This window comes from Hevea brasiliensis, chromosome 8 (assembly GCF_030052815.1).
Source record: "Hevea brasiliensis isolate MT/VB/25A 57/8 chromosome 8, ASM3005281v1, whole genome shotgun sequence".
In the NCBI taxonomy this organism is placed as follows: domain Eukaryota; kingdom Viridiplantae; phylum Streptophyta; class Magnoliopsida; order Malpighiales; family Euphorbiaceae; genus Hevea; species Hevea brasiliensis.
In genome coordinates this window covers 14,729,841-14,755,440 of record NC_079500.1, presented here as the reverse complement: position 1 = coordinate 14,755,440, position 25,600 = coordinate 14,729,841, and the positions used below count along the sequence as shown (strand labels likewise).

Below are 25,600 nucleotides of genomic sequence, written 5' to 3'. Positions count from 1 at the left end.
TAGTCCTCAACACCCCTTCTTCTTTCTTTCTCTAAACCCTAACTTGAGTTGAACCTGCTGCTTTACACTCTTGGCTATAACTTCTCCGGTTGCTCTCTCTCTCTCTCTCTCTCTCAACCTGCCATCTTGATGGATTCCTTGAGGAATTGTTTCAGAAGCACCAAGGCAGATCGCCAACCTAACACTACAGGTATAGTTCCATAAAGGTTCTTGAATTATACTTTTATTTAGGGGATCATGACAAACTGAATTATATCTCCATCCCAGCCTTTGTTTTTCTATTTTAAGTCTTTAATAATATTTTCCAGTGTTGGCTTATATATATATATATATATATATATATATATATATATATATATATATATATATATATATATATATATGTTCTGATTCTAGCGCTTTTGTTTCCTTTCACTTTGAGGCGTGTTATAGTTCGGTCCAAAGTTGGATCTAGCTCACGAGAAGGATTTGGGCTGAGGCAATATAGCTATGATGAACTAGCAGAAGCAACCGATAAGTTTTCCAACAGAAAACTGCTCGGCGAAGGCGGTTTTAGTCTAGTCTATGAGGGAACAATAGATGGGGTAAAAGTTGCTATTAAGAAACTTAAAATTCGTCCGGATGAACGGTCGCAGTCGGAAGAAGAATCGGAGGAGGAGATTAAGGTTATTAGCAGAGTAAGTCACAAAAATCTCGTTAAGCTGTTTGGATACTGCATTGAAGGAGACGATATATTGCTTATTTTGGAGTATGTTCCCAAAAAATCCTTGAAACATCATTTACACGGTGAGTCCTTTCTGTGACCTGAGACATACAAATAATAAATATGATATTACTCACAAGAAATGACAACACAGGAGAGACGACTTTGGAGTGGACAAAAAGAATGAAAATCGCCATGGGAACAGCTAAAGGGTTAGAATATTTACATGAAAATTGTGAGTAGGCTTTTTTTTTTTTTCTTGTTTTTGTGTTATTAATTTATTCATAGCTAAAAGTATTTATTGTTTCCATATAGGCACACCCAAAATCATTCATCGTGATGTTAAGGCCGATAATATACTTATTGACGATAAGTATGAGCCAAAGGTAGAGTTCCGTGCCAGGATGTTTTTAGGAGATATTAATTTCATATTTGGATATCAATTTATTTTATTATATTTGATTGTCTTCCATATTAAATTATATGCCTCAATTGCGAAAAAAAAAGCCACAATAAATTGTTAAATCAGCTTGGATTATTTTTGTTCAGATAGCAGATTTTGGACTTGCCCTTCTTTTTCCGGAAACTGGTAGCCTCACTCACATCACTAGATCAAACAAGGGAACTCAAGTGTAAGATGCTTTTTTTTTGTTTTTTTTTTTTTAGGTTAATTAGCAGAATAAATTTAAACTTTTATATTTATTGCTTATTTTATCCAAAATTACAATTTAATCATAATTTTCAAAATTGAAAAAAAATTATCCACAACCAATAATTTAATTTAGAGATTTTCACTTTTGTTACATGGAATGCCAAGTGGTATGACAAGTCACAATTTTTAATTTTTTTATTTGATTCATCTCTCTCTTTTTCATGCACACACACAAAATAAAAATTCTAGAGTAGTAAAATTATATGACGGCAATATTTCTATTTTCTTGTGCTAATGACGTTTCTATGAAACTTAAATTCAAGAAATATAAATCTAGCAAACACCTAGAATGACAGCAATGTAGGTGACATATAAACAGGTGAACATCAAAAATAAACAATTAACACAGCAATATGTTACAAGCACATATATGGTTCCAGCAAAAGGAACCTGATATCGAAGCGAAAAATGTCTAATTATTGGGAGTAATTGATGCACCTAATTAACAGATGTTTATAATGGACTGATTTCAGGATTTATGAATAATCAGTTCCTGGTGTGCAAACTAGCACCTTTGAATTGAGCTTCTCCCAATTCAAGATACTATGGTTTGACAATATGAATTAAACATTCATACATCTATCATAAACCAACTAATCCATATCATAGCCATTCTTTCACCACTTTGACTTATTTGACAAGAAACCAAATGCCTAATCAACCTAAAGATTGCTCCTCCTCCTCCACCCCCTCCCCTTCACCCTTAGCAGCAATCAAAAGCTTCCCTTCAATTCCCATCAGGCTTCCCAAAATAGATCCACATATCAAAACCTCCCTATCTATACCGTGAAAATCTTCCTCCACATTGGGACACATCATCTCTTTGGAATGTTTTATCCAAATTTGGTAAAGTCCTTGATATCTTTATTCTTAACAAATTCGATAGAAGGGGAAGGAGATTTGGCTTCATTCGTGTTCAATCTTAGTCCATCTTAAGGAACTTTCTAAATGATTTAAATAGCTTGTGGATAGTAACATACAAGCTATGAGCTTTTCAATCAAGGCACAATCATAGACAAGGGACACATTCCCAATCCTAAGATTAGGTTCTTCATGCCAATCACAACAAGCGAATGGTATGATGTGGCCCAACCACAAGTGCACGGGTCGTACAAGTAATATAGAAAAGATATAATTCCCACGAGGAGTTGTGTTAATGATTGAATTTTTGATATAAAAATTTTAACTAATTTGAACTATTTTTGAAATTAAAGTAATAAATTGATAGATATTGAAGTGTGAATTCTATGTGTGTGAAATTAATAATCTATTCAACAATGTAATGATTAAACTAAAATTACATCAAATTAAAATAAACAAATTAAAATATGGCAAGATTTAAAATGGCAAGTAATTAAATTCAATTAGAAATTAACAATGATAAAAAGATGATTTCGGAATTCGGGGGTTCATATTCAAGCTATTTTGGGATTTTAAATTGGTTATCCAATCTTGTGGAACTTACGGGTTTTAAGGGGATTAATTCTTAAATCCTTTGAATACCCTTTCGAGTGGGACAAAGAGTGCCTTAATCAATCTAATTCTACTTTCGTGGAGTTAATGTTAATCAAGACCCATTAAGTTCCTTAATTAATCTGTAAATCCTCTTAATCCTTAGTCTATTTCTAGATCTAAGTTAATTAAGTTCAATTTCTTGATTATCTATCATAAGGCTTTCTTCTTTCGGTCCCTCAACCATGGATTAAGAATAACACTTAATGGGATCCTAAACTAAGCATGTCATTGAGCACACAAAAAATGAATAAAACTCATTAATACCACAAAATATGGATCACCCAATCAAAATCCACAAAATATCTCAAATATTACATCCCAACTCCAGAATCTAATGAAAACTACTCACTATCCATAATATTTACAAGAAATTCTGAGTTAATATGGAAATAAATCTTTAATCTAAGCTAAGAACTAAGAAACACAATACAAGAAATGTAGGAAATATGCAAGAAAGGAAAGAAAACTCCAAATCTGTGTGGAAATGGAGGAGGTGACGTTTTTAGCTCCCTTTTTTACTCTTCAGCTGCTGCCTTTTTTTCTTTCCCTTTTTCCTGCTCTTACCAAAATGGGATAAGGGTCTATCTATAACTTTTTTTTTCTGACAAGTAGCCCTAAAATGGTGTATTTGAGGTGTGTTTTTATGAGGGAATCTTCACGACTCATTATGAAGACTTTCAGGACTACATAAGTGGGTGCATAAGTTATGCGATCCCTTATGCGCTAGTTTCGCTCTCTGCGAGTCGCATAAGCAGGGTGCAAGACTGCATAAGTTATGCAGTTTTCCGTGAGGTTGCATAAGCAAGGCACGAATCTGCATAAGTTAAGCGGCAACTTATGCAGATTTCGGCAGGTTTGGGACATTGTTTCTTCTCCTTGTGCAGAACTGCACAACTTATGCGGCAAGTTATGCGCAATTTGGCCAATGCATACTTCAACTTTGAAACTTGTTTTTGACATCTTTGGCTGTAGAAATCACTCCTTAATAGCAAAATTTCTTTTTTTAGTCCCTCAAAAACACCATTTTTCCTACAAAAAAAAGTAAAATTACAAATTAATCCAAAATTGGCAATTATGAAAAACTATCTAAATAACTAATGAAATTAGCTAAAAGTGACTAATAATCAAATAAAATGACCATGAAATTAAATCTAAATGACTATGCAAAATGTATGTATCAAATACCCCCAAACTCAAGCTTTTGCTTGTCCTCAAGCAAACTTTAAAATATAATACAATTTTTAGGAGTGCCTTGTCCAAAGAGCTATGAAAATCACTTATTAAAGTAACTTAACATACATTTAGCCATACCAACAATCCATATACCCATCCTTCAAAAATGCAAAGAATTTAATGCTTATCCAAACTTTCACCGCTTAGCCATCAAGTCAAATATCATCCAAAATTCCTAAACCAACCAATCAAAAGAGAGAGTCATGCTCAAAAGGAATTTTAGAACAATCAATAGTCAAAGTGTCTCTATATAGAATGATGGAATTGAATGAATGAATGAATAATTTTCCAATCCCATAGGCAAATTCCCTACTCCTATCTCCACTAATGTAGCAAGTACTATCAAGAGATCAAAGGTCTTTTTAGGGATGTAATGGGGCCATGGGGTTCAAAATGAGGCTAAGAAGAAAAAGGAAAAAAGGATTCAAAGCATGAGAATATTTTCAATCTTGAAAACATAAGGTACACTTCTTATTTTATTATTTTTTTCTTTTTCTTTCTTTTTTTTATTTTTTTATATATAGATGGAGGAGAGAAATACACAATGAGAATTGTCAAGTGCTAGCATATTTTACAAAACACATAAAAATGGAGGGACACTTTGATACTTTAAACTTGTATCTTGTATTTTCTCTTGATGATTGTCTCTAAAAATGCCACCCCCAAACTCATTTTCTTTAATTACTTTGAGTGGATTTCTTTCAATTTGAATGACAATAGTGAAAAGCACATATTCTAGCACTTTTACAAGATGACAAGCATTTCTTCTCCCTTTCATTAATATATATATATATTTTTTTCTCTCTCTTTTTCTTTTTTTTTTTAATTAGAGTATAAAGTGTACCTAATATTCAATTATCCTCATGAAAAGGGTTGGAGTATTTGGTTCATTAGTTAGGTAGCAATAAGGGTTTCAAGAAAAATTAGGAATAGAAAGGCTCAAAGGGGTTTGCAGGGGTTAATTTTAATTAGGAAAAAGGCCAAAGGTTTAAAATGAGAAGGTTTAAATCAAAGAACGCCTAATCATCTCTCTTTTCAAGTATAAGCTGGTATTTCACCTTGAAAGGTTTAGAAAGTTTGTTCTAAGATTGGTGAGACATCATTTGACTACCTTATATCCAATAACTCCCTCTAAACACTCCAATCTCTAAAGGACTAGTTGGGTGGCTTTTTAGCTAAGAAGATATAGGCAAGGGATAAACACTTCAAAACTTTGCACCTCTTAGGAAACTTTCAATCCACAAACCCAACTAAAGGTAAGTCAAATCATTCTCATAGGCAATTTTTCAATACTCAAAGGATTTGGCAAAGATTTTAATGCATGATTCCTAAAAATGAGCAATGCATTAACTAAATGGAGGAAATCTATTTGTGTGCAATGTGTACAACTTCTAAGTGATGTATAATGTGTATGTGGATGTGTTATGTATACGTATGTATGGATGTGTATGTAAAATATTTACAATATATATGTAAATGGAATGGGATGAGATGTTCCTACACTCAAAATGTGAAAAATGTAGCAAAAATCAAAATGCACATCCCCAAACTCAAAATTGGACATTGTCCTCAATGTCTAAAGCAGTGCAGCATCAAAACTCAAAGCAAAAGGGAATAACCAGGAATAGTTAAATTTAAGAGCAAAAAGAAAGAGTTACCTGGTATAGAGCAGATGTGAGTTCAAAAGATGATGGTGATGCATAAGAAGCTACACAAGTTATGCAGAATAAAATGCTGTACAGAATATGTGTATAAGGAGAGTGCATAAGCTGTGCAGTTCTGCATGAGTTGCATAAGGGACTGCATAGGCTATGCAGAACATTTGCATAAGGAGTTTCACAGCCTGTGCAGTATATTCAAAAGCTGCTGCATAATGATATAGCAAGGAAAAATGTGCAAACACCAGCAGAGGTATGTAAATATATACAGTCTATTGACAAGTATGCACAAAAGGGCAGTAAAGGCAATGAGAATCAACAAAAAACTAATGGAATAGCCATCCAATAGAACTTCAAGAAAACAGAATTCAAAACAAACTAAAATTGTTTCAGCACATCCAAAAAGAAAAACTCCTAGAAGTTTGAACAAAAGCAAAATAAAAACTAATATAATTCTATGGTTTTGCCCTTGTCCAAAGATGCTGCTAAAGGACTAGATGGAGCTGGCTACTGCCAAAGGGGTGGTTCTGGAGGAGGTGATGGAGGTGGAGGTGGCATTCCCAGAAAAGCCATGAGCTGCTTCATCATCTCTTTTAACTCTTTCTGTTTATCTCTAGTTTCCATAACAAAATCAAAGAGTTAATCATGATGATCCTTGAGGGTATCAAGACCAGTTTCAAGCTTCCTATCCACAAAATATACATTATCACTAAGCCTTTCAAGATAGGTGAATAAGGCTTTAGTGTTGAAGGGAGGAGGTGTAGTGGATGAAGAGGGTCCAGCTGCAGATGGTGTTGGCTATGCAGATTCTGCTGGGGTATCCTGTGTAGACTGAGTAAGTGGTGCAGGTTCAGTAGAATGCTGTTGGATTGGTGGTACAGATTGTGCCGCTGGTTATGCAGTAGGTCATGTATCTGCTGCTGGTTGTGCAGTGTTAGATGGTGGCAAACTGAATCCAGTTTTGGATAGGTGAGTAACATCAAAATATAGAGTGTCTAAAAGGGCTGGTAGAGGATGCTCTTCCGGATCAAAACCAAAATGCTTAGCTATAACAGTTATGAGCCCACCCATTACTATATCTCCTACAGATTTGGTAGCAATATGTAACACATGCTCACAGAAGAAGTAACCAGAAGATATTTTGACTTTGTGAAAAGCACACCATAGTATGAACAAGTCAGATTTTGCAATAGTACCAGAACTAGTCCCTCAGCCTAAGATTGTGCTAGTAATAAGCCTATGGATAAATCTAAGTGCAGGGTCTATTATTTGGGAGGTCTTGGATCTGCCAGCATAAAAACTCTGAGGTTGGTTTGTGATACTCCTCCAAAACTGAACAGCATTCCAAACACCTTTATTTGCTACCTCTATGCCTATATATGGTACCCTAAACAATCCATCAATTGCAAACCCAAAAATACTATGAAATTGGTCTAATGATAGCTCTCTATTTTGCCCCAAACACCTAAATTTTATAGTTGGCTTGTAATCTATCTCATGCAATTTCAGGGTAGCAGAAAATGAGGAAATAAATTATAAAACTAGAGCTGGATAAACTAGTTCTTGTTTATGCACAAATTCCATCCAACCTAGACCATCAAGGTAGGCAACAACATTATCAAATAAACCAACTGATTGGAGGGCATCTGTAGAAATGTACCTAGTGGGTTGCACTTTTCTGTCCTTTAGTCTCTTAAAAGTTGCCTTGTGGGTTGCATCAGGAAGGGGCCAAGGTAGTTTGGATACCTGTGTTGCTGTTGAAGGTTGCTTCTTGCTAGAGGAGGGTGATTTGGCTTGTGAGGTAGAGGTAGAAATGCCAACTCCCTATCGTGTGGAAGTTGAAGTTTTGGGGTTTTTGGGTGTAGGCTCTGAAGGTGGAGTGGCAGGTGGGTCTTTGCATTTTATGAGAGGTGGTGCAGAGGCCATAGGTAGGGTTGATTTCGATCGGATTCTCCTCTTATAGGTGGATGTAGGAGGAGGTGGAGGGGTTTGTTGTGGAGGAGAATCGGGGTTGGGGGCCTGCATTGCTAGGGGCGTGACTTGGAGAAGAGAGCCTTGAGGGGAATGGGGAGGTGATTCCATGGTGGGTGTCGTCGATGGTGGGAATGGAGGAGGGAAGAAGAGAATGAAAGAGAGAAAGGGAGGTTAGGGTGTCGGTCGGTGAAAAGAGGTGTGCCGAGAAAATGAACAGGAGTGGGGGTTTATGAACAGGAACGACGGGAAGTGGGAGGTGGGAAAATGGGGTACCGAAATTTTTTGATTTGCACAGGACATGTAAAAAACTGCATAAGGGGAGAATGGGTGTGCATAAGTTATGCACTCTCTTATGCAGGTTTTGACAGAAAATAAGGGTCTGAAAAATTGGTTATGCAAAAGTGCATAACTTATGCTCTTGGTCATGCAGGTTTCGGCAGAAAATGGAATGTAGGCAAGTTGGTCGTGCAAAAGTGCATGACTTATGCCCTCCCTTATGCAAGTTTCGGCAGAAAATGGGAGTGTGAAAAATTGGTTATACAAAAGTGTATAACTTATGCACTTGGTCATGCAGGTTTTGGCAGAAAATGGAATGTAGGCAAGTTGGTCATGCAAAAGTGCATGACTTATGCACTCCCTTATGCAGATTTCGGCAAAAAGTGAAAATGCAGGATTTGAAGTCATGCAAGAGTGCATAAGTTATGCACACACTTATGCAAGTTTCGACAGAAATGAAATTTGGCAAAAATGTGGCTGTGCAGAATTGCATAAGCTATGCACATCCTTATGTAGATTACAGCAGGGATGAAAAATGGCAAAAATTTGGTTATGCAGGATTGCATAAGTTATGCAAAAGCTTATGCAAGTTTTAGCAGAGATGAAAAATGGCAAAATTTGTGGTCTGGAAGCTGCATAAGCTATGCAGTTACTTATGCACATTTTAACAATATTGAGATTACAATTGAAAATGTTTTGCAAGTTTGAAAAACACACTAGAATGAAGAAATGTAATCCTATGAAGCATAAATAGTGAGAAATTATCACCAAAAACACATCAATATATATACAAAATCCATGACAATTGCACCATACAAGCTTGTGGAGGTAAGTTCTGCATAAGAGGCATTTGAGAATTATGCCATTTCAACTCAAACTCTGTAAATTAACATTTAGCACATTAAAGCTCAATAAAAATCTGCACAAAGTTGCATTTATCCACTAAAGAAAATAGACTCTCCAAGTTATGCCAAGAAAATGCAGCATGTGTATATTGAATCACACAACCCAAATAAGTTCAAAACTACTAAAATGACCCACTTACCATCATATTAACATGATAAGCACAAATACTTAAAAGTTACACACCCAACCTCAACAAAGAAGCAAATACCATATGCTGCAGACCCCTCTTTGCTGAAAGTTTCATTTCTCTGCATAAACCAAGAAGCAGACCTACACAAGTTATGCAATGAAAATAAACTAATCTTGGGAGAGTTAATGGGTAAAATATCAGATTAAGAGTTACTCCCCAGCAGTGCAACAAGCTTCCTCCATTGAAATACATCTACAAAGGACAAGATTCAACAATGTCAAAAAATTGAATTTGGGGAGATTTAAGATAAAAACAAAAGTAATGCAGATAAAAGTAAATCAACAAAAGCAAAATAAAAGAGCTTGGGGTGCCTCCTAAGAGTGCTAATTTATAGTCCTTAGCTGGACTCTTCATGCATTTCACTAAAATAAGGTGAGGGATCAGAGAGCTTGTAGCAGCTTGCTCCCTTGGGTCTCCAGTTATGTAATGTTTCAATCTATGCCCATTGACCTTAAAATTCCCAGATTTTTCACTCCAAAATTCAATTTCTCCATAAGGGAAAACCTTAGAAACTCTATATGGACCAGTCCACCTTGATTTCAGTTTTCCAGGAAACAATTTCAATTTTGAGTTGAATAACAAAACTGAATCACCTTCTTTAAATTCCTTTTTCCTAAGATGCTTATCATGCCAAACTTTAGTTCTTTAAATTCCTTTTTCCTAAGATGCTTATCATGCCAAACTTTAGTTCTTTCTTTATAAATACGGGCACTTTCATAGGCATCCATCCTCAATTCTTCAAGCTCATTAAGTTGCAATAGCCTCTTCTCACCAGCTTGCTTGAGATCAAAATTCAAGGTCTGAATGGCCCAATATGCTCTGTGTTCTAACTCCACAGGTAAATGACAAGACTTACCATACACCAACCTAAAAGGAGTAGTTCCTATAGGGGTTTTGTAAACAATCCTATATGCCCATAAGCATCATCTAGTTTGACAGACTAGTCTTTTTGAGAATTGCTCACTGTTTTCTCCAAGATATGTTTGAGTTCTCTGTTAGAAATTTCAACTTGTCCTGAAGTTTGAGGATGGTATGGGGTAGCTATCTTGTGCACTACACCATATTTCCTCATTAAGCTCTCAAATTGCTTATTACAAAAATGTGAACCCCCATCACTAATTACAGCCGTTGGAGCTCCAAATCTACTCAAGACAAATTTCTTTAAGAATTTCACTACCACCTTAGCATCATTAGTTGGAGTTGCAATAGCTTCTACCCACTTTGACACATAGTCAACTCCAACTAGAATGTATTTATTACCATATGAAGGAGGAAATGGGCCCATAAAATATATTCCCTAGACATCGAATAATTCCACTTCAAGAATATCATTTAGGGGCATTTGATCTCTTTTTGACAGATTTCCACTCATTTAACATTTATCGCATTCTAACACAAATTTCCTCACATCCTTAAAAAGGTTTGGCCAAAAGAAACCAGCCTGCAGAATTTTACTAGCTGTTTTAGAGATTCCAAAATGTCCTCCATAATCAGAAGCATGGCAATGATGCATAACACTCTGTGTCTCCTCATCAAGAATACATCTTCTTATTAAACCATCACAACATCTCCTAAAGAGTAAAGGATCATCCCATCTATAAAATTTTGCCTCATGCAAAAACTTTTTCTTTTGTTGCCATGTCATTCCTAGTGGTAAAACTCCACAAGATAGATAATTCACCAAGTCTGCATACCAAGGTAGTTTAGCAACAAGAGAGAAAAGTTGGTCATCCAAGAAAAACTCATCAATAGGGACTTCATCCATTTCTTCATCATCCAATTTCAACCTACTAAGATTATCTACAACTACATTTTCAGCTCCCTTCTTATCTCTAATCTCCAAATCAAACTCTTGTAGCATCAGAATCCACCTAATGAGCCTAGGTTTAGCCTCCTTTTTATGGAGTAAATACCTGATAGCAGCATGATCTGAAAATATAACCACCTTTGAGTCAATAATGTAAGGTCTAAACTTTTCCAATGCAAAGACAATTGCTAAGAATTCCTTCTCAGTTGTTGCATAATTTATTTGAGCCTCATCCAGTGTTCTACTAGCATAATAAATAGCATAAGCCCTTTTGTCCTTTCCTTGACCAAGAACAGCTCCAATTGCATAGTTGCTAGCATCACACATAATTTCAAAAGGTAGGCTCCAATCGGGCAATTACATGATTGGTGCAATGATAAGAGCTTGCTTCAACCTACAAAAGGCATCCAAACACTCTTGGTCAAATACAAATGGCATGTCATGACTTAACAAATTAGACAAAGGTTTAGCTATTTTAGAAAAATCCTTGATAAAGCGTCTGTAGAACCCGGCATGTCCTAGAAAACTTCGAATTCCTTTGACATTGGTAGGAGGAGCCATCTTCTCTATCACTTCAACCTTGGCTCTATCAACCTCTATTCCTCTGTTAGACACCAAATGTCCAAGCACTATCCCTTCCTGAACCATAAAATGACACTTTTCCTAGTTTAACACAAGGTCAGTATCTGCACATCGCTGCAAAACTTTAGAAAGGTTAGCCAAGCATATGTCAAATAAAGATCCATAAACAGAAAAGTCATCCATAAAAACCTCCATTATATCTTCAATGAAATCTGAGAAGATTGCCATCATGCACCTTTGAAAAGTGGCTAATGCATTACACAACCCAAATGGCATCCTCCTATAAGCAAAGGTTCCATATGGACAAGTAAAAGTGGTTTTCTCTTGATCATTTGGATGGATAGGGATTTGAAAGAATCCTAAATACCCATCTAAATAGCAAAAATAAGAATGCCTAGCCAGTCTTTCTAACATTTGATCAATGAAGGGAAGTGAAAAATTATCATTTCTAGTGGCAATATTTTATTTTCTGTAATCTATGCACATTCGCCAACTAGTCACTGTTCTGGTGGAAATTAATTCATTATTTTCATTTTTGACCACTGTCATTCCACCCTTTTTTGGGACAACATGTACTTGACTCACTCAAGTACTGTCTGAGATAGGATATATGATCCCTGCATCAAGCAACTTCAAAATTTCCTTTTTAACAATTTCTTTCATATTTGGGTTCAACCTCCTCTGATGTTCAATAGATGGCTTACAATTTTCTGTCAAAATAATACTGTGCATGCAAAAGTGTGGACTTATTCCCTTAATGTCATATATGGTATATCCTAAAACTTTCCTAAATTGTCTCAACACTCTTAACAACTTATCAACCTCTAAAGTGCTCAAGTTTGCATTTACAATTACTGGATAAGTGTTATTGGTGCCAAGAAATTCATACCCGAGCTGAGAAGGAAGTTGCTTAAGTTCTACCTTAGGTGCATCTTCTTCCTTGAATGATGGTTGCTTAGATTCGACTATTTCCTTTTGTGTGAGTTGAAAAACTGGAGCAGAAATGAATGGTGGACTACCCTCTAAATGTTGAGCATATGCAGCCACATGAGGGTTGTCATAGTCTATACTTCCTCCATGAACCAAGCAATTTTCAAGTGGATCTTCCGGATATCTCTTTCTGAAGTGTTCTTCAACCAGCTCATCAATGATATCAATTCTCAAACAAGTATCAGCTTCAGAATGATGCTTCTTCATAGTGTTATTAATATTGAAAACCAATTGATCTTCACCAACTCTAAGAGTCAATTTTTCTCCCATAACATCAATCAATGCTCCTGTTGTAGCTAGAAAAGGCCTTCCCAAGAAAATTGTGATATTAGAATCCTCTTCCATGTCCAAAATTACAAAGTCAACAGGTATATAGAACTTCCCAACCTTCAGAGGCACATTCTCCAAAATCCCTTTAGGATACTTAATTGATCTGTCAGCTAACTGAAGAGAAATGTAGGTTGGCTTAAGATCTCCCATATTGAGCTTCTCATAAATGGAGAGGGGCATAAGCCCCTAAATCACATAAAGCTTTTGTAGAACATGATTCCCCAATATGGCATGGAATTGAAAAACTCCCTGGATCCTTGAGCTTTGGAGGAAGTTTCCTTTGGAGGATAGCACTGCATTCTTCTGTCAAAGCTGCAGTTTCATGGTCTTCAAGTTTCCTCTTGTTTGAAAGAATTTCTTTTAAGAATTTTGCATAAGAGGGCATTTGTGAAAGAGCATCAATAAAAGGCACATTTATGTATAACTTCTTCAAAACCTCTAAGAACTTTCCAAATTGCTTATTAAGCTTGGCTTTTTGAAATCTTTGTGGAAAGGGGAGTTGTGGTTTGTAAGGCTCTGGAGGTATATACTTCTCTTCCTTCTCTTCAATTTTGTCTTTACATTTTTTTGCACTTTCTTTCTCACTTTCTTATTTTTCGCTCTCATCAGTTTCTTTCTCATTTTCTCTCCTCTCACTATTTTCACTTTTCTCATTATTTACAACATTCCCACTTCTTAAAGTAATAGCTTGACACTGCTCTCTTGGGTTTTCTGATGGACTTAGAAGTTTTCCAAAAGACTTTGTACCTGAGGAAGATGCTTGTTGTGCAATCTGATTTTCCAATATTTTGTTATGTGTTTGCATCTGTTCTAGCCTTGCTTTCATGTCTCATCTCTTCATCATGCTTAGTTTGGTTAGCAAGAATCTGTTGTAATAAGGCTTCTATGGTGGAACTTTGTTCTTGCTGTTTTGGTGGAGAATTCATATTTCTCTGCTGAAAATTAGGCAATGGTTGCCTATTTTGCTGATATGGAATTCCTTATTGCTATTGTGGCTGAAGTTTCTGATTTAGGACTTGACTTTGCTGATTTCCCCATGAAAAGTTGGGATGATTCCTCCAAGTTGGATTATAAGTTTGAGAGTAAGGATTCCCCATTTGTTTGTTTCCATAATTACCAACATATGCAGCTTGCTCTCCATAGTCTACTCCACAGCTGGTAGTTCCTTCTGCATAAGCAACTTGTTGTGAACTTCCAGATGATGATGATGAAATAACCAACATACTTAAATCTTCCATCTTCTTAGCCAAAACATTTGTAAGTGCATCAAACTTTGCATTAATCATGTTGAATGGATCAAGGTCATACATTCCAGCAGCTTGCCTCTTTTGAGTTGGAGCTGGTCCTCTTGGACTACTCCAAAGATGAGTATTCTTTGTAATTTTCTCCAGTAGCTCATAAGCTTCATCTTCATGCTTCATAATAAATTCTCCTCCTGTTTGAGCATCAATTATCCCTCTAATTGCAAGAGTAACAATGGTGTAAAAATTCTAGTTTATCATCCATTTTGGAATGGTATGATGTGGACATTGTCTCTCTAATTCCTTCCATCTGATCCATGATTCATAGAGTTTCATCTTCTCTTGGTCTAAAAGCAGTCATTTGATTCCTCAATTCTTGAGTTTTTTCAGGTGGAAAATATTGTGCAAGAAATGCATCAGTGAGTTGCTCCCAATTTGTAATGGAGTTGTGAGGTAAAGAATCAAGCCAATCCAATGCTCTATCCTTCAAAGAGAATGGGAATAGCTTCAATCTTGCTGCATTATCAGATACTCCAGGTTGTTTTTGCATATCACAAATCATAGCAAACTTCTTTAGATGTGTGTGTGGATTTTCAGAAGGATGTCCCCCGAATTGGGAATTTTGAATCATTTGAAGAACCCCAAAATCCATCTTATAACTATTTACATCAATTCTTGGTCTTGCTATACTCTCTCTTAAGTCATCAAAACGAGGAAAAACATGATCCATCATACTTCCCCTAGGCACATTAGCAATTACAACCTCTTCACCTTGGGCTGCATTTTCATTGTTTCGATCATTTCCAGCATTACCACCACCAATTCTAATTCTTTCATCAACCATATCTGCTTCAATTTCAGTTTCTCTCAAGGCTTCTTTCCTTTTTCTGGTTTCTTTCTTGTTGGCTCTACAAAATTTCTCAATTTCAGGATTAAACAATAAGGATGTGTCACTTGTGCTTCTAGCTCTTCTCATAAAAGATTAAGAGTACCTAAAAAGAAAACAAACAAACACAAAATGAAAAGATAACAAAGATAAAACTATAAATAACTAAAATAATCAAGAATTCAATCTTAAACAAACAACTCCCTGACAACGACGCCAAAAACTTGATGTGGCCCAACCGCAAGTGCACGGGTCGTACAAATAATATAGAAAAGATATCATTCCCACGAGGAGTTGTGTTAATGATTGAATTTTTAATGTAAAATTTTTAACTAATTTGAACTATTTTTGAAATTAAAGTAATAAATTGATAGATATTGAAGTGTGAATTCTATGTGTGTGAAATTAATAATCTATTCAACAATGTAATGATTAAACTAAAATTGCAGCAAATTAAAATAAGCAAATTGAAATATGGCAAGATTTAAAATGGCAAGTAATTAAATTCAATTAGAAATTAACAATGATAAAAAGGTGATTCCGAAGTTCGAGGGTTCATATTCAAGCTATTTTGGGATTTTAAATTGGTTGTCCAATCTTGTGGAACTTACGGGTTTTAAGGAGATTAATTCTTAAATCCTTTGAATACCCTTTCGAGTGGGACAAAGAGTGCCTTAATCAATCTAATCCTACTTTCGTAAAGTTAAAGTTAATCAAGACCCATTAAGTTCCTTAATTAATCTGTAAATCCTCTTAATCCTTAGTCTATTTCTATATCTAAGTTAATTAAGTTCAATTTCTTAATTATCTATCACAAGGCTTTCTTCTTTCGGTGCCTCAACCATGGATTAAGAACAACACTTAATGGGATCCTAAACTAAGCATGTCATTGAACGCACAAGAAATGAATAAAACTCATTAAGACCACAAAATATGGATTACCCAATCAAAATCCACAAAATATCTCAAATATTATATCCCAACTCCAGAATCTAATGAAAACTACTCACTATCCATAATATTTACAAGAAATTCTGAGTTAATATGGAAATAAATCTTTAATCTAAGCTAAGAACTAAGAAACACAATACAAGAAAGGTAGGAAATATGCAAAAAAGGAAAGAAAACTCCAAATCTGTGTGGAAATGGAGGAGGTGACATTTTTAGCTCCCTTTTTTACTCTTCAGCTACTGCCTTTTTTTCTTTCCCTTTTTCCTGCTCTTACCAAAATGAGATAAGGGTCTATTTATAACTTTTTTTCTGACAAGTAGCCCTAAAATGGTGTGTTTGAGGTGTGTTTTTATGAGGGAATCTTCTGCTAGCTCATTATGAAGACTTTCTGGGACTGCATAAGTGGACTGCATAAGTTATGCAGTCCCTTATGCAGTTTTCGGCTGGTTTCTGGCTCTCTGTGCTAAGCTGCATGAGCAAGGTGCAAGACTGCATAAGTTATGCAGTTTTCCGTGAGGTCGCATAAGCAAGGCACGAATCTGCATAAGTTATATGCGGCAACTTATGCAGATTTCGGCAGGTTTGGGACATTGTTTCTTCTCCTTGTGCAGAACTGCACAACTTATGTGGCAAGTTATGCGCAATTTGGCCAATGCATACTTCAACTTTGAAACTTGTTTTTGACATCTTTGGCTGTAGAAATCACTCCTCAATGGCAAAATTTCTTTTTTTAGTCCCTCAAAAACACCATTTTTCCCACAAAACAAAGTAAAATTACAAATTAATCCAAAATTGGCAATTATGAAAAACTATCTAAATAACTAATGAAATTAGCTAAAAGTGACTAATAATCAAATAAAATGACCGTAAAATTAAATCTAAATGACTATGCAAAATGTATATATCGTGGTACAACCCCAAACTAGAGAATACAAAGTATAAGAAGTTAATAGTAATAAGGAGAAATCCCCCTTGGATGTTGGTGCGCCTTCTACTTGTCCTATACATGGTGACAATGCAAAAAAATACCCTTGACATATGCTAAGGCCAACCGCGTTTAAGGGGTCAAGAGACAAACTATCATGTAGGCAAAAATGATCAGAGTGCAAATGAAAATAGAGAATGGCTCTCAGGATCAGTAGTGGACTCACTTTTAAGCACTCATGCCATCACTAACCTTCAGGAGCATCTCATAGCAGATGGTATTCTTTCAATTAGGGTACTTCCAATGGGAGGCAACCTAGTGCTGCTAACTTTTAATTCAAAAGAGGTAATGGAACCATTCTTTCCTGGCTAAATCAGTGTGTTGCAGATATTCATCCTTGGCAGTAAGTTTATACGCCAACAACAAGACTAATTTGGTTTAGATTGCTACCATTGAATGTTTGGATCTCAGATTTTTTGGAATGGATTGGAAATCAATTTGGTGATTTTATCTCTGTCGCTAGTGGTATGCAAGTCAAATTAAGGTTGGATTTTGCAAAAATTCTTATTAGTACCAATTCCAAATTTCCTATTAACTAGGTCTTGGTTATGGATGTCAACAAAGTTCATCATAATATCATCGTTACTGAAGAGCCATGTACTCAGCTCTTCCATGGCTCTTCCATTCCATGTGCAAAAACTTTCTTCGAAGTTGTTGATGATGTGGATACAGTTCAATCCACTCCTGACTTGTCAACTAATGGAAATGCCAACTATGCAAGCTCTGGTCATTTAACTCTTGGAGACAAACCCTTTGATAACAATTTTGCTAAGCCTTATCGAGCCTCAGAAGATGACAATAAGCAAGGTAGGTGTCAGTCCTTTGGCTCCTTGGCAGACTCTCCTTTATAGTTCCAAGATGATGCCCACACTACTAATGTCCTGGTTAATAATAATTCTCATCTAGGTGTAGCATCTAATGACTTCACTTGGGTTATCGATTGGGAACCCAATTTGTCCATGTGACGCCCCTTACCCGTCTACTGTATAGCCGAGCAAGAAGTGCCACATTCGGTGTCGGAGCACTCTATCTTGTTTTATCATAACTATTGTAAACTTTTGATGTCATTTAAAACATGTATTCAATGTGTAGAATTTTTTTTTTATGTCTCATTTCTGTGAAGACCCGGACAGAGCCTCCCCTGTTTTATTAACATCTGGCGGGTTCCACTATCACCTGTTAACATATTCATAGTCATCTCACATATTTTCATATCATATTCTCTTTTATCATATCATTCACAACTATTTATGAGATCTCAAAATGAAGTATCATCTATTGCATTCATATGAAAATTCATAGATAATAAATTACAAGTTTTCATTTCAATCTCAAGTTTAATTTCAAGTCCAAAATGAAATACATCATAAACTATTAATTACATCATGACTAAACATAATGAACCAAAATACTAGTCTATATACCAAAATACAACTGTAGAGGTGACTAGTAAACACTGGCAAATCTGATCAGTCTCTGTGTGAGCACTACTACTACTACTGCTGCGGCTGCTGGGACTGATCTCCAGTACCTACGCGATGGAAAGCCAACGCGCTAAGCATAACGCTTAGTGGTGCATAATTTATAATAACAATAATTTAAAAATTGAAATAATATCTGCAAATCATAATTTTTGGGTCTTTTACTTTTTTATTGCTCTTTGGAAGCAATTAACATTATCGGGATCTTTTATGATTACTTATTGTATTTTAAGTCTTAATTAATTTTTATCAGTGCCCAAGAAACCTATAACAAATTATAAAAGCTGGGTGCATAGGTGTATACTAGTTAGACAGCCGTATGTCTGTCTAACCAGTATACGTCTGTCAGGCATGAGGCCAGCTGTCGAGCACGAAACCCGCTGTCAAGCTTGTAAAGCGAGAAATAAAGTAGGCACAATGGCCAGTAAGTAGGCATATAGCCTATAGACCAATCATACTAGACATATATTATCAGTTCATAATTTTTTCAATAGGCAGTACTGCTATCTGTAGTCCCTAATTGGTATACTAATTTATCCAAACTAAATAAATAAGTCTAGGTATACTATGGGCAATTAAACATTTTTAATTATTTTAGCACTATTCATTGTTACTATTTTTTGGTACTGTTTATTGGTACCATTAATTTCATATTAATAGGAAATTAGTCCCAATTTACATATTCATATCATTTTTAATATTTAGTTATCCTTATGAGTATTTTAATTATCATATATAGCATTTTTCCCATTAACCTTTCTTTAGGTTCATTTTGATGTGTTATCTTTATCTAGGAATTTGACTAGGTTAGGATGTCTATTTGATCACACTTCCTTCATAAAAAATGCTCCTCTATGTTTAAACTTGAATTTCAGTTTTTGAATCACTGAATTTGGGGTCATAGAGCTCAAGTTATGGTCAAAATACCATAACTGGTGCATTTGCCTCTAAGCTGTCCAGAATTTACAATTTCTGGTCAATAAAATTTGACTAGTCATTTGATCATTTTATGGTCATTTTTAGACTTAGGTTCCTTCACAAGATATGTTCCTCTATGTCTTAGGGACTCCCAGGTACAATTTCATAATTTTTCAAGCTTGGTATAGTGAGTTATAGTCAGTGAGTTAACCTAGACTCTCAGTCCTATAAGGGCAATAACCAACTTCAGGGCAGTATGTTTGACCCTCTTTTTAGGGTCTTTACACTTAGAATTTAGCAAAGGTGTCTAAATCAATATTGTAGCCTTAAGTATCATGTTTCCATATCATATTGTCACATCTCAAATGGAATTTCCTAGTGGGAGTTATGGCTAAATGAACACACAGGTATCAAATGGCATTCTGGGTTCAACTTAACATTTTCTAGATTTCAATTCCTAACTTTGGCTAATATTTTCCCTAGGATGCAATGGTTTCTAGATCTTGGTCAAAACATAAAAATTATTGTGCTGTGTCTTATAAAACTTTTGGCACTAGTTTCACTCAATTTGAAGCTTTGGAGACCAAGTTATAGCATTTTTTCCAAAACTAGTCAAGCATACCAACGGAACAGTATTTTGGACAATTTCTGGGTTGGCAGTTTTAGTAACCCAACTTGTGCTAACAATTTGAATTAGTTAAAGGCAAAACTGGGTCAAGTGGTCTTCATGAAAAGTGCAGCCCTATGTCTAAGCTTTCCATTGATGTAAATTTTAGGTCATTTGGACCAGTATAGAGAGTGTTATGACCAAATGAACACATACTGTTCATTTGGTCATTTTCTGGGTTTGGTGTAGGGTAATCCGGATTTGGATAGTATTTAGGTAAAGTTTTGGACAGTATTTGGGCATAGTTTCTTCATGGAAAATGGGCTATGTTGAGTCTAATTTCACCTCCAATTGGCCTCATATCAATTGGAGTCACACATTTTCAGTTATGGGTCAATAAACCCATTAGACTCATTGAGTCCAAACCTGCAGAAAATTGAACACTCTCAATATCTCAATTCCTCCAACTTTCTTACTTCAATTTGCATGCAATACACTTCTATAAGCAACAATCTCAACTCAATAGGTCAATTTCAACATTTTACACAAAGTCCTCAATATTTACACAAACCCTAGTTTTCAAAGTTTCAAATTTACACAAACACTACACAATCAAACTCCCAACCATTTTAACTCATCACACATTCTCATGGAATCATTTTTCATCACTTAAAAGCAACAAACCTCAAGTTTCATGGCTGCAAAAAATTCAAGGGTTCTTTGCTCAAGATTTTCTTTTTATTTCCATGGTATTTATACTTGGCTAAACATGCTTTTCAAGTTTAATAAAGAGAATAAGAGGGATTAGTGCACTAACCTTACTTGAGCTTCCCTAACTTCAAATTTCTTGCTTCCAATGGGTGTCTATAGCTTCCTTAGGGTGTGGGGAGTATTTTTTGTGAAGTGGGCTATGGGTTTTGGTGTGTAGAAGATTGGGAAATCAAGCTTGGGAAATCAAGCTTGACAACAATGGAGGAAATGAGGGAAAGAGAGAGAGAAGAAATGGAGGAAGAAGATGGAAGTGGGTGGGAGTTTGTCCTCTAGTGCCTATTTATAATTTTTTTTTTGAATTTTCCTAAGCTTTTTCTTTTCTTTTCTTTTTCTTTTCTTTTCTTTTCCTTTCTTTTCTTTTCTTTTGTTTTCTCTTCTCATTTTCCTAATCTATTTCATAAATTTTAATTAATGTTAATTATTTTATTCTCTAAATTTTTTTTATTTTGACATTTAGGTCAAAATTTACCTTTGGGGGTGAAATGACCAAAATGCCCTTAGTAGTGCATATTGGGTTATTTTTATTATTTTTATATCAATTTATAAATTCTCTAAACTTTGATTTATTTTTTTCTCTACATTTTTCCTATATTTTCTTAATATTTATTTCTTCAATTTATGCCTCCTCACTATAGTCTAGGTGTAGTTCCAAACATTTTAACTGTCCGAATAGACATTAGTCATCAGAACAGAAAAATGTACAGACTACTTTTGGTTAGGGCGTTACGGTCCAGGTTACAATGGATCCTTTTTTTGTACTTCAATTGCTAGATAGGCAAGATGCACTACATTCCTCACTTTCTCTTGACCTAGATGTCCTTGAAGGAAGAGCACAAGTTGAACCTGTGAATGAGAATGGATCTATCAATAAGCTTTAGTTAGTTTCCTTTAAGCCCACTTCATGGGCTTGTGCAGGTGATTTCATGCAATAAGAAATTGGAAGCCCAACTATCCTCAATATGGTGCCCATCAGTAAACTACCCCTGCCTTGCTCAAGCCTAGCAAATGATGTCCCTTTGTCACACCTCAAACTCAAAGTAAACAGAGTTCTTAAACGATAGAGAAGAACTAAAGCTATTGCTAACCTATTAGGGTTATACCCTTAGTTATCAAAGGATGGGAAAAAACAACCTTCAAAATGTAGATCCAAGAAGGCCTCTATAATGACTAACAGTGAGATTAGGTGGATGAACTCATCACCGATAAGCTTTGCTAGATCCTTTGCCACTTTCTCCCCATAAAGAAGCGACACTAATGCTCGAGCTAGGCAAGAATCTTGGCCTAACTTTCAAAGCAGATGAATCAATTATCTTGAATCAACTAGCACGACAAATTATTGAGGATCGAAAAAAGTATGTTACTACTCTATAACTCCGTTTCTTATCCATTTTTGGTTTATAGTTGCCAGGGTACCTGCTATTTTGTTTGGGTTGTTACTTCCATTGTGGATTTAAATGTCCCAATGTTGCTTTCCCGATGATTAAGAGTGTTTGGGCCTTCGGTGTTCTGTAATGGGTTTCCTCTGATGCTGTTGGATATTCCAAAGATATTATATTGTATGGAATAGAGATTTAGTTGTTATTGCTCAGTTCTTAATTTTCTCCAAATGGTTTTTGCTTTATGGGGATCTTCATATAAAAATTAGAGTTTGCCTATGTCTCATGCATTGCCTGTTGAGTTCAAATCTTTTAGAATAATTTTCAATCGGTTTTAATAGTTGTTGCTAAGGTGTTAATCTTCCCTCTGTTTTTGATTATTTGAATTCTATTGATTTTAAAGCTTTTGATTTGTTGGGGCTCTAGTAGATTATCGGTATCGCTAGTAATACCAGTAGCCTTTGTGGTGTGTGTTAGTCAATCTTCCATTTGTTTGAGATCACATACCTAGCCAATCTAGTTGCATATCTTCACTTTTACATATCAGGACTCTTTTGAAGTTGGATCCATTAATTTCAAGGGTGTTATGCTCTCCATTTTTGTTTAACCTTCAAAATTTTGTAATTATGGAGTGCTTCCATAATTTGTTGACTCAGAGTGCTACTGTTTTTCCCTAAGTTGTTGCAAACTGAGTCTAGTTTTGGGGTAGCTGGAGATGGCATGTTGTAAAGTCCTAGCTTATTTCTCTTATTGAGTTTTTGAAATTTTCATCCAGTGTGGATTTAATATTGATCAAGTGTTGAGTGCCATGAATCAATCAATAAAAGTGTGTTTGAAGTTATGGATCTGCTTGGGCTCTTTGTCGGAATAGCAGTCATCATAGATTTTTAGAATAGGGTGTGCATCTGCTAGTAAATTTTTTGTTATTAGTTTATCATTTTCTGGTGGGTGTTCATATCTTGAAAAGTTGCTTTGCTTCTGCCCATAGTCATTCTTAAAGAGATTGTAGTAGGGGCTCATCTTTTGGAGGGAGTGTAAAGCTTGTTAGTTTTCTTTTGCATGGGGCTCCATCTTGCTGCTGTTATCTTTTTTGGTTCTATCGCTAGTCTTCATCATTTTGGGTCTGCTGATTCAACTTCTTCTTATGCTTTTTCTTTTAGTTTGCAGCTGTTATTGGGTTTTGTTTTTTTTTTTTTTGAATTTTGCAGCATCCTTTGCTTGGGCCTTCCTCATCATTCTGTCGTTCACCTCTTTTATTAATAAAATTCTTGTTGCTTATAAAGAAGAAAAAAAAAAACAAGTGCTTACATATTATACTACAGTCACGTAAATTTACTACAAAATTCTCTCTCTGCGTGTGTGTGTGGTGAGAGAGAGAGAGAGAGGATGAGAAAGGGGGGGGAAGAGAGATAATCAAATTAAAAAAATTAAAACTTTTGACTTGTCAAGCCACTTTGCATCCCATGTGGTAAAATTCAAAATCCCCAGTTAGATTTTGCTAATTGGATAAATTTTTTCCAATATCAAAACTTTTGATAAAATTGTCCAAAATTAATAAATTTGGATAAAATGAGCAAGGTTTGCATTTATTTAGCCAATAAGCCTTTTATTTGAGTGGTTGAATACATTAATATTACAGTCTGATTTGGAATACTTATAATAAAATAAGAATAAAAAAAGAACTACTTTTTAGGCTTCTCCATCAAAGATTTTCAATTTGGTTAGTCAATGCAATTATGCAGATGTTAACAAAAAAAAAAATTGTAGTTATGTAGAAGTAGAATATTATCCTTCTCAAAACTTATCTAAAAAGTCCAATGTTTATTGTTATGGTGTGGTTCATCTAGAGCTAAAAATTTGGAGAAAAGCTAAGCTTTAAGGCTCTTATATTATTAATTGTTTAATGTAGTTATGCAGATCCAGAGTATTATCCTCAAAAAGTCTCTGAAAAGTCAGATGTTTATTCCTATGGTGTGGTTCTTTTAGAGCTAATATCTGGAAGAAAAACTATATTAGAAGGCACTGATATTGTTGCTTGGGTACGATACTCATCTATAATAGCTAATATCTTTTGAAATTTATGGATTCTTTCAAATCTCTCAAATCAAATACTGCTTTTCTATTGTACTATCAAAATAAAGGGGAAAATGATGGTAGAAAATTAAACCTCGGCAAAAAAATAACTACTTGTATTTATCGATTTCAGGCAAAACCTCAAATTGAATCTGCTTTGCACAGTGGAGACCATACAAATCTTGTCGATTCTAAATTATTGCAAACGAAGTATAACGAAAAAGAAATGAAAATAATGATTTCTTGTGCTGCGGCTTGTGTATATAAACCTTCAAGCTCTCGTCCAAAAATGAATCAGGTCAAAATTCAATTGCATTATTAATTGGCATATTTTATTCATTTTCACTATTAATTATCTATTAAAGTATTCAAAAAAATTTGTAAGAGGATAGCTTAATTAGTTTATCTCTACTTTTGAAAGATGCAACAAGTGAAGAGATACCGTTAGACCTAACTTAAATATTAAAAAAATAAAAAGAAAATAGAGATAGTTACATTCACATACAGCTAGCCATGCAGATAGTTCGAGCTCTTGAAGGATATATGTGTATAGAAGAAATATGGAATGAGAAGAATGACAACATATTCCTGAAAGGTACTACATGTGAATTTCCTTTTCTTATGGAAATTTAGTATGTTATACACACGATTGCCATACGAAATTCGTATATTAATTTTACTCTTTTCTTTTGATCAACTTTTTAGTGATCTCCCCCATCAGTGGAACTTCCTTGGCCTTCCCCACGGGAATTGACTCTACTTTGTCAAATGGAGCTCAGGGTCCAGATCCTTCATTCCGGGATTCAACCCCAACCAATGGAAGAGATGACCCCCCGGATTCAAGACTGCCCAATGGTGGTGAACAGGTTCAGTCGATTAGTACTGAGTCAGAGTCTGTTGATGGGAAGGTATCTAGATCTCTTAATGATGGTGAGAATGGTGTGACATCAAGGGATTCAACATTAGTTGCCAGCAGTAATGGTGTGACATCAAGGGTTTCAACATTAGTTGCCGGCAGTAATGAAGTTGAGGCTGAGTGGATTGAACAGTATGAACCTGATGTGTATATAACTCTAGTGGCCTTGCGTGATGGAACTACAGATCTTAAACGAGTGCGCTTTAGCCGGAGAAGATTTACTGAGCAACAAGCAGAAACTTGGTGGTCTGAGAATCGTGAAAATGTGTATGAAAAGTACAACATTGTTGGATCCAAGAGAGCCACGTCATCCTCCTCCCAATCTTAGCAACAATGGGAGGATGGGAAGTTCCTTTCTTAATACATTTTGCAACTTCGACAACTGGGTTTTTAAGGTTAAGCAAAATGACGCTAAACCAACATCTGTTTTTTTGTTTGATGTTCTCACCCCTCCTTCCCTCCATAATTTATTTTCTTTCTTCCATTTAATTTCTTGGATATCTGCCCTTTAGAAATCTG

General features: G+C 35.3%; 2 protein-coding genes and 1 non-coding gene across 3 annotated transcripts; all 3 read left to right on the top strand.

The window, feature by feature from the left end:
* LOC131182306 (proline-rich receptor-like protein kinase PERK3) lies at positions 1-24,169 on the top strand. Its single transcript, XM_058151375.1, has 6 exons — positions 1-190; positions 433-786; positions 858-938; positions 1,019-1,089; positions 1,253-1,335; positions 24,002-24,169. Exons 1-6 carry the CDS (start codon positions 130-132, stop codon positions 24,165-24,167), a joined length of 816 nt encoding a protein of 271 aa, XP_058007358.1. The 5' UTR covers positions 1-129; the 3' UTR covers positions 24,168-24,169.
* On the top strand, positions 14,389-14,494 carry LOC131182734 (small nucleolar RNA R71). Its single transcript, XR_009150994.1, has one exon. It is a non-coding gene; the product is annotated as a small nucleolar RNA R71 (small nucleolar RNA).
* On the top strand, positions 24,169-25,600 carry LOC131182307 (uncharacterized). Its single transcript, XM_058151376.1, has 3 exons — positions 24,169-24,463; positions 24,685-24,760; positions 24,871-25,600. Exons 1-3 carry the CDS (start codon positions 24,173-24,175, stop codon positions 25,407-25,409), a joined length of 906 nt encoding a protein of 301 aa, XP_058007359.1. The 5' UTR covers positions 24,169-24,172; the 3' UTR covers positions 25,410-25,600.

Bases quoted from the DNA above. Each gene is read 5' to 3' on its own strand.
- LOC131182307 (XM_058151376.1), top strand. From the start codon at position 24,173: ATGGATTCTTTCAAATCTCTCAAATCAAATACTGCTTTTCTATTGTAC. The intron at 24,464-24,684 runs GTCAAAATTCAA...CTAGCCATGCAG, and splicing joins CTCGTCCAAAAATGAATCAG to ATAGTTCGAGCTCTTGAAGG. The intron at 24,761-24,870 runs GTACTACATGTG...TCAACTTTTTAG, and splicing joins TGACAACATATTCCTGAAAG to TGATCTCCCCCATCAGTGGA.
- LOC131182306 (XM_058151375.1), top strand. From the start codon at position 130: ATGGATTCCTTGAGGAATTGTTTCAGAAGCACCAAGGCAGATCGCCAA. The intron at 191-432 runs GTATAGTTCCAT...GGCGTGTTATAG, and splicing joins TCGCCAACCTAACACTACAG to TTCGGTCCAAAGTTGGATCT. The intron at 1,090-1,252 runs GTAGAGTTCCGT...ATTTTTGTTCAG, and splicing joins ACGATAAGTATGAGCCAAAG to ATAGCAGATTTTGGACTTGC.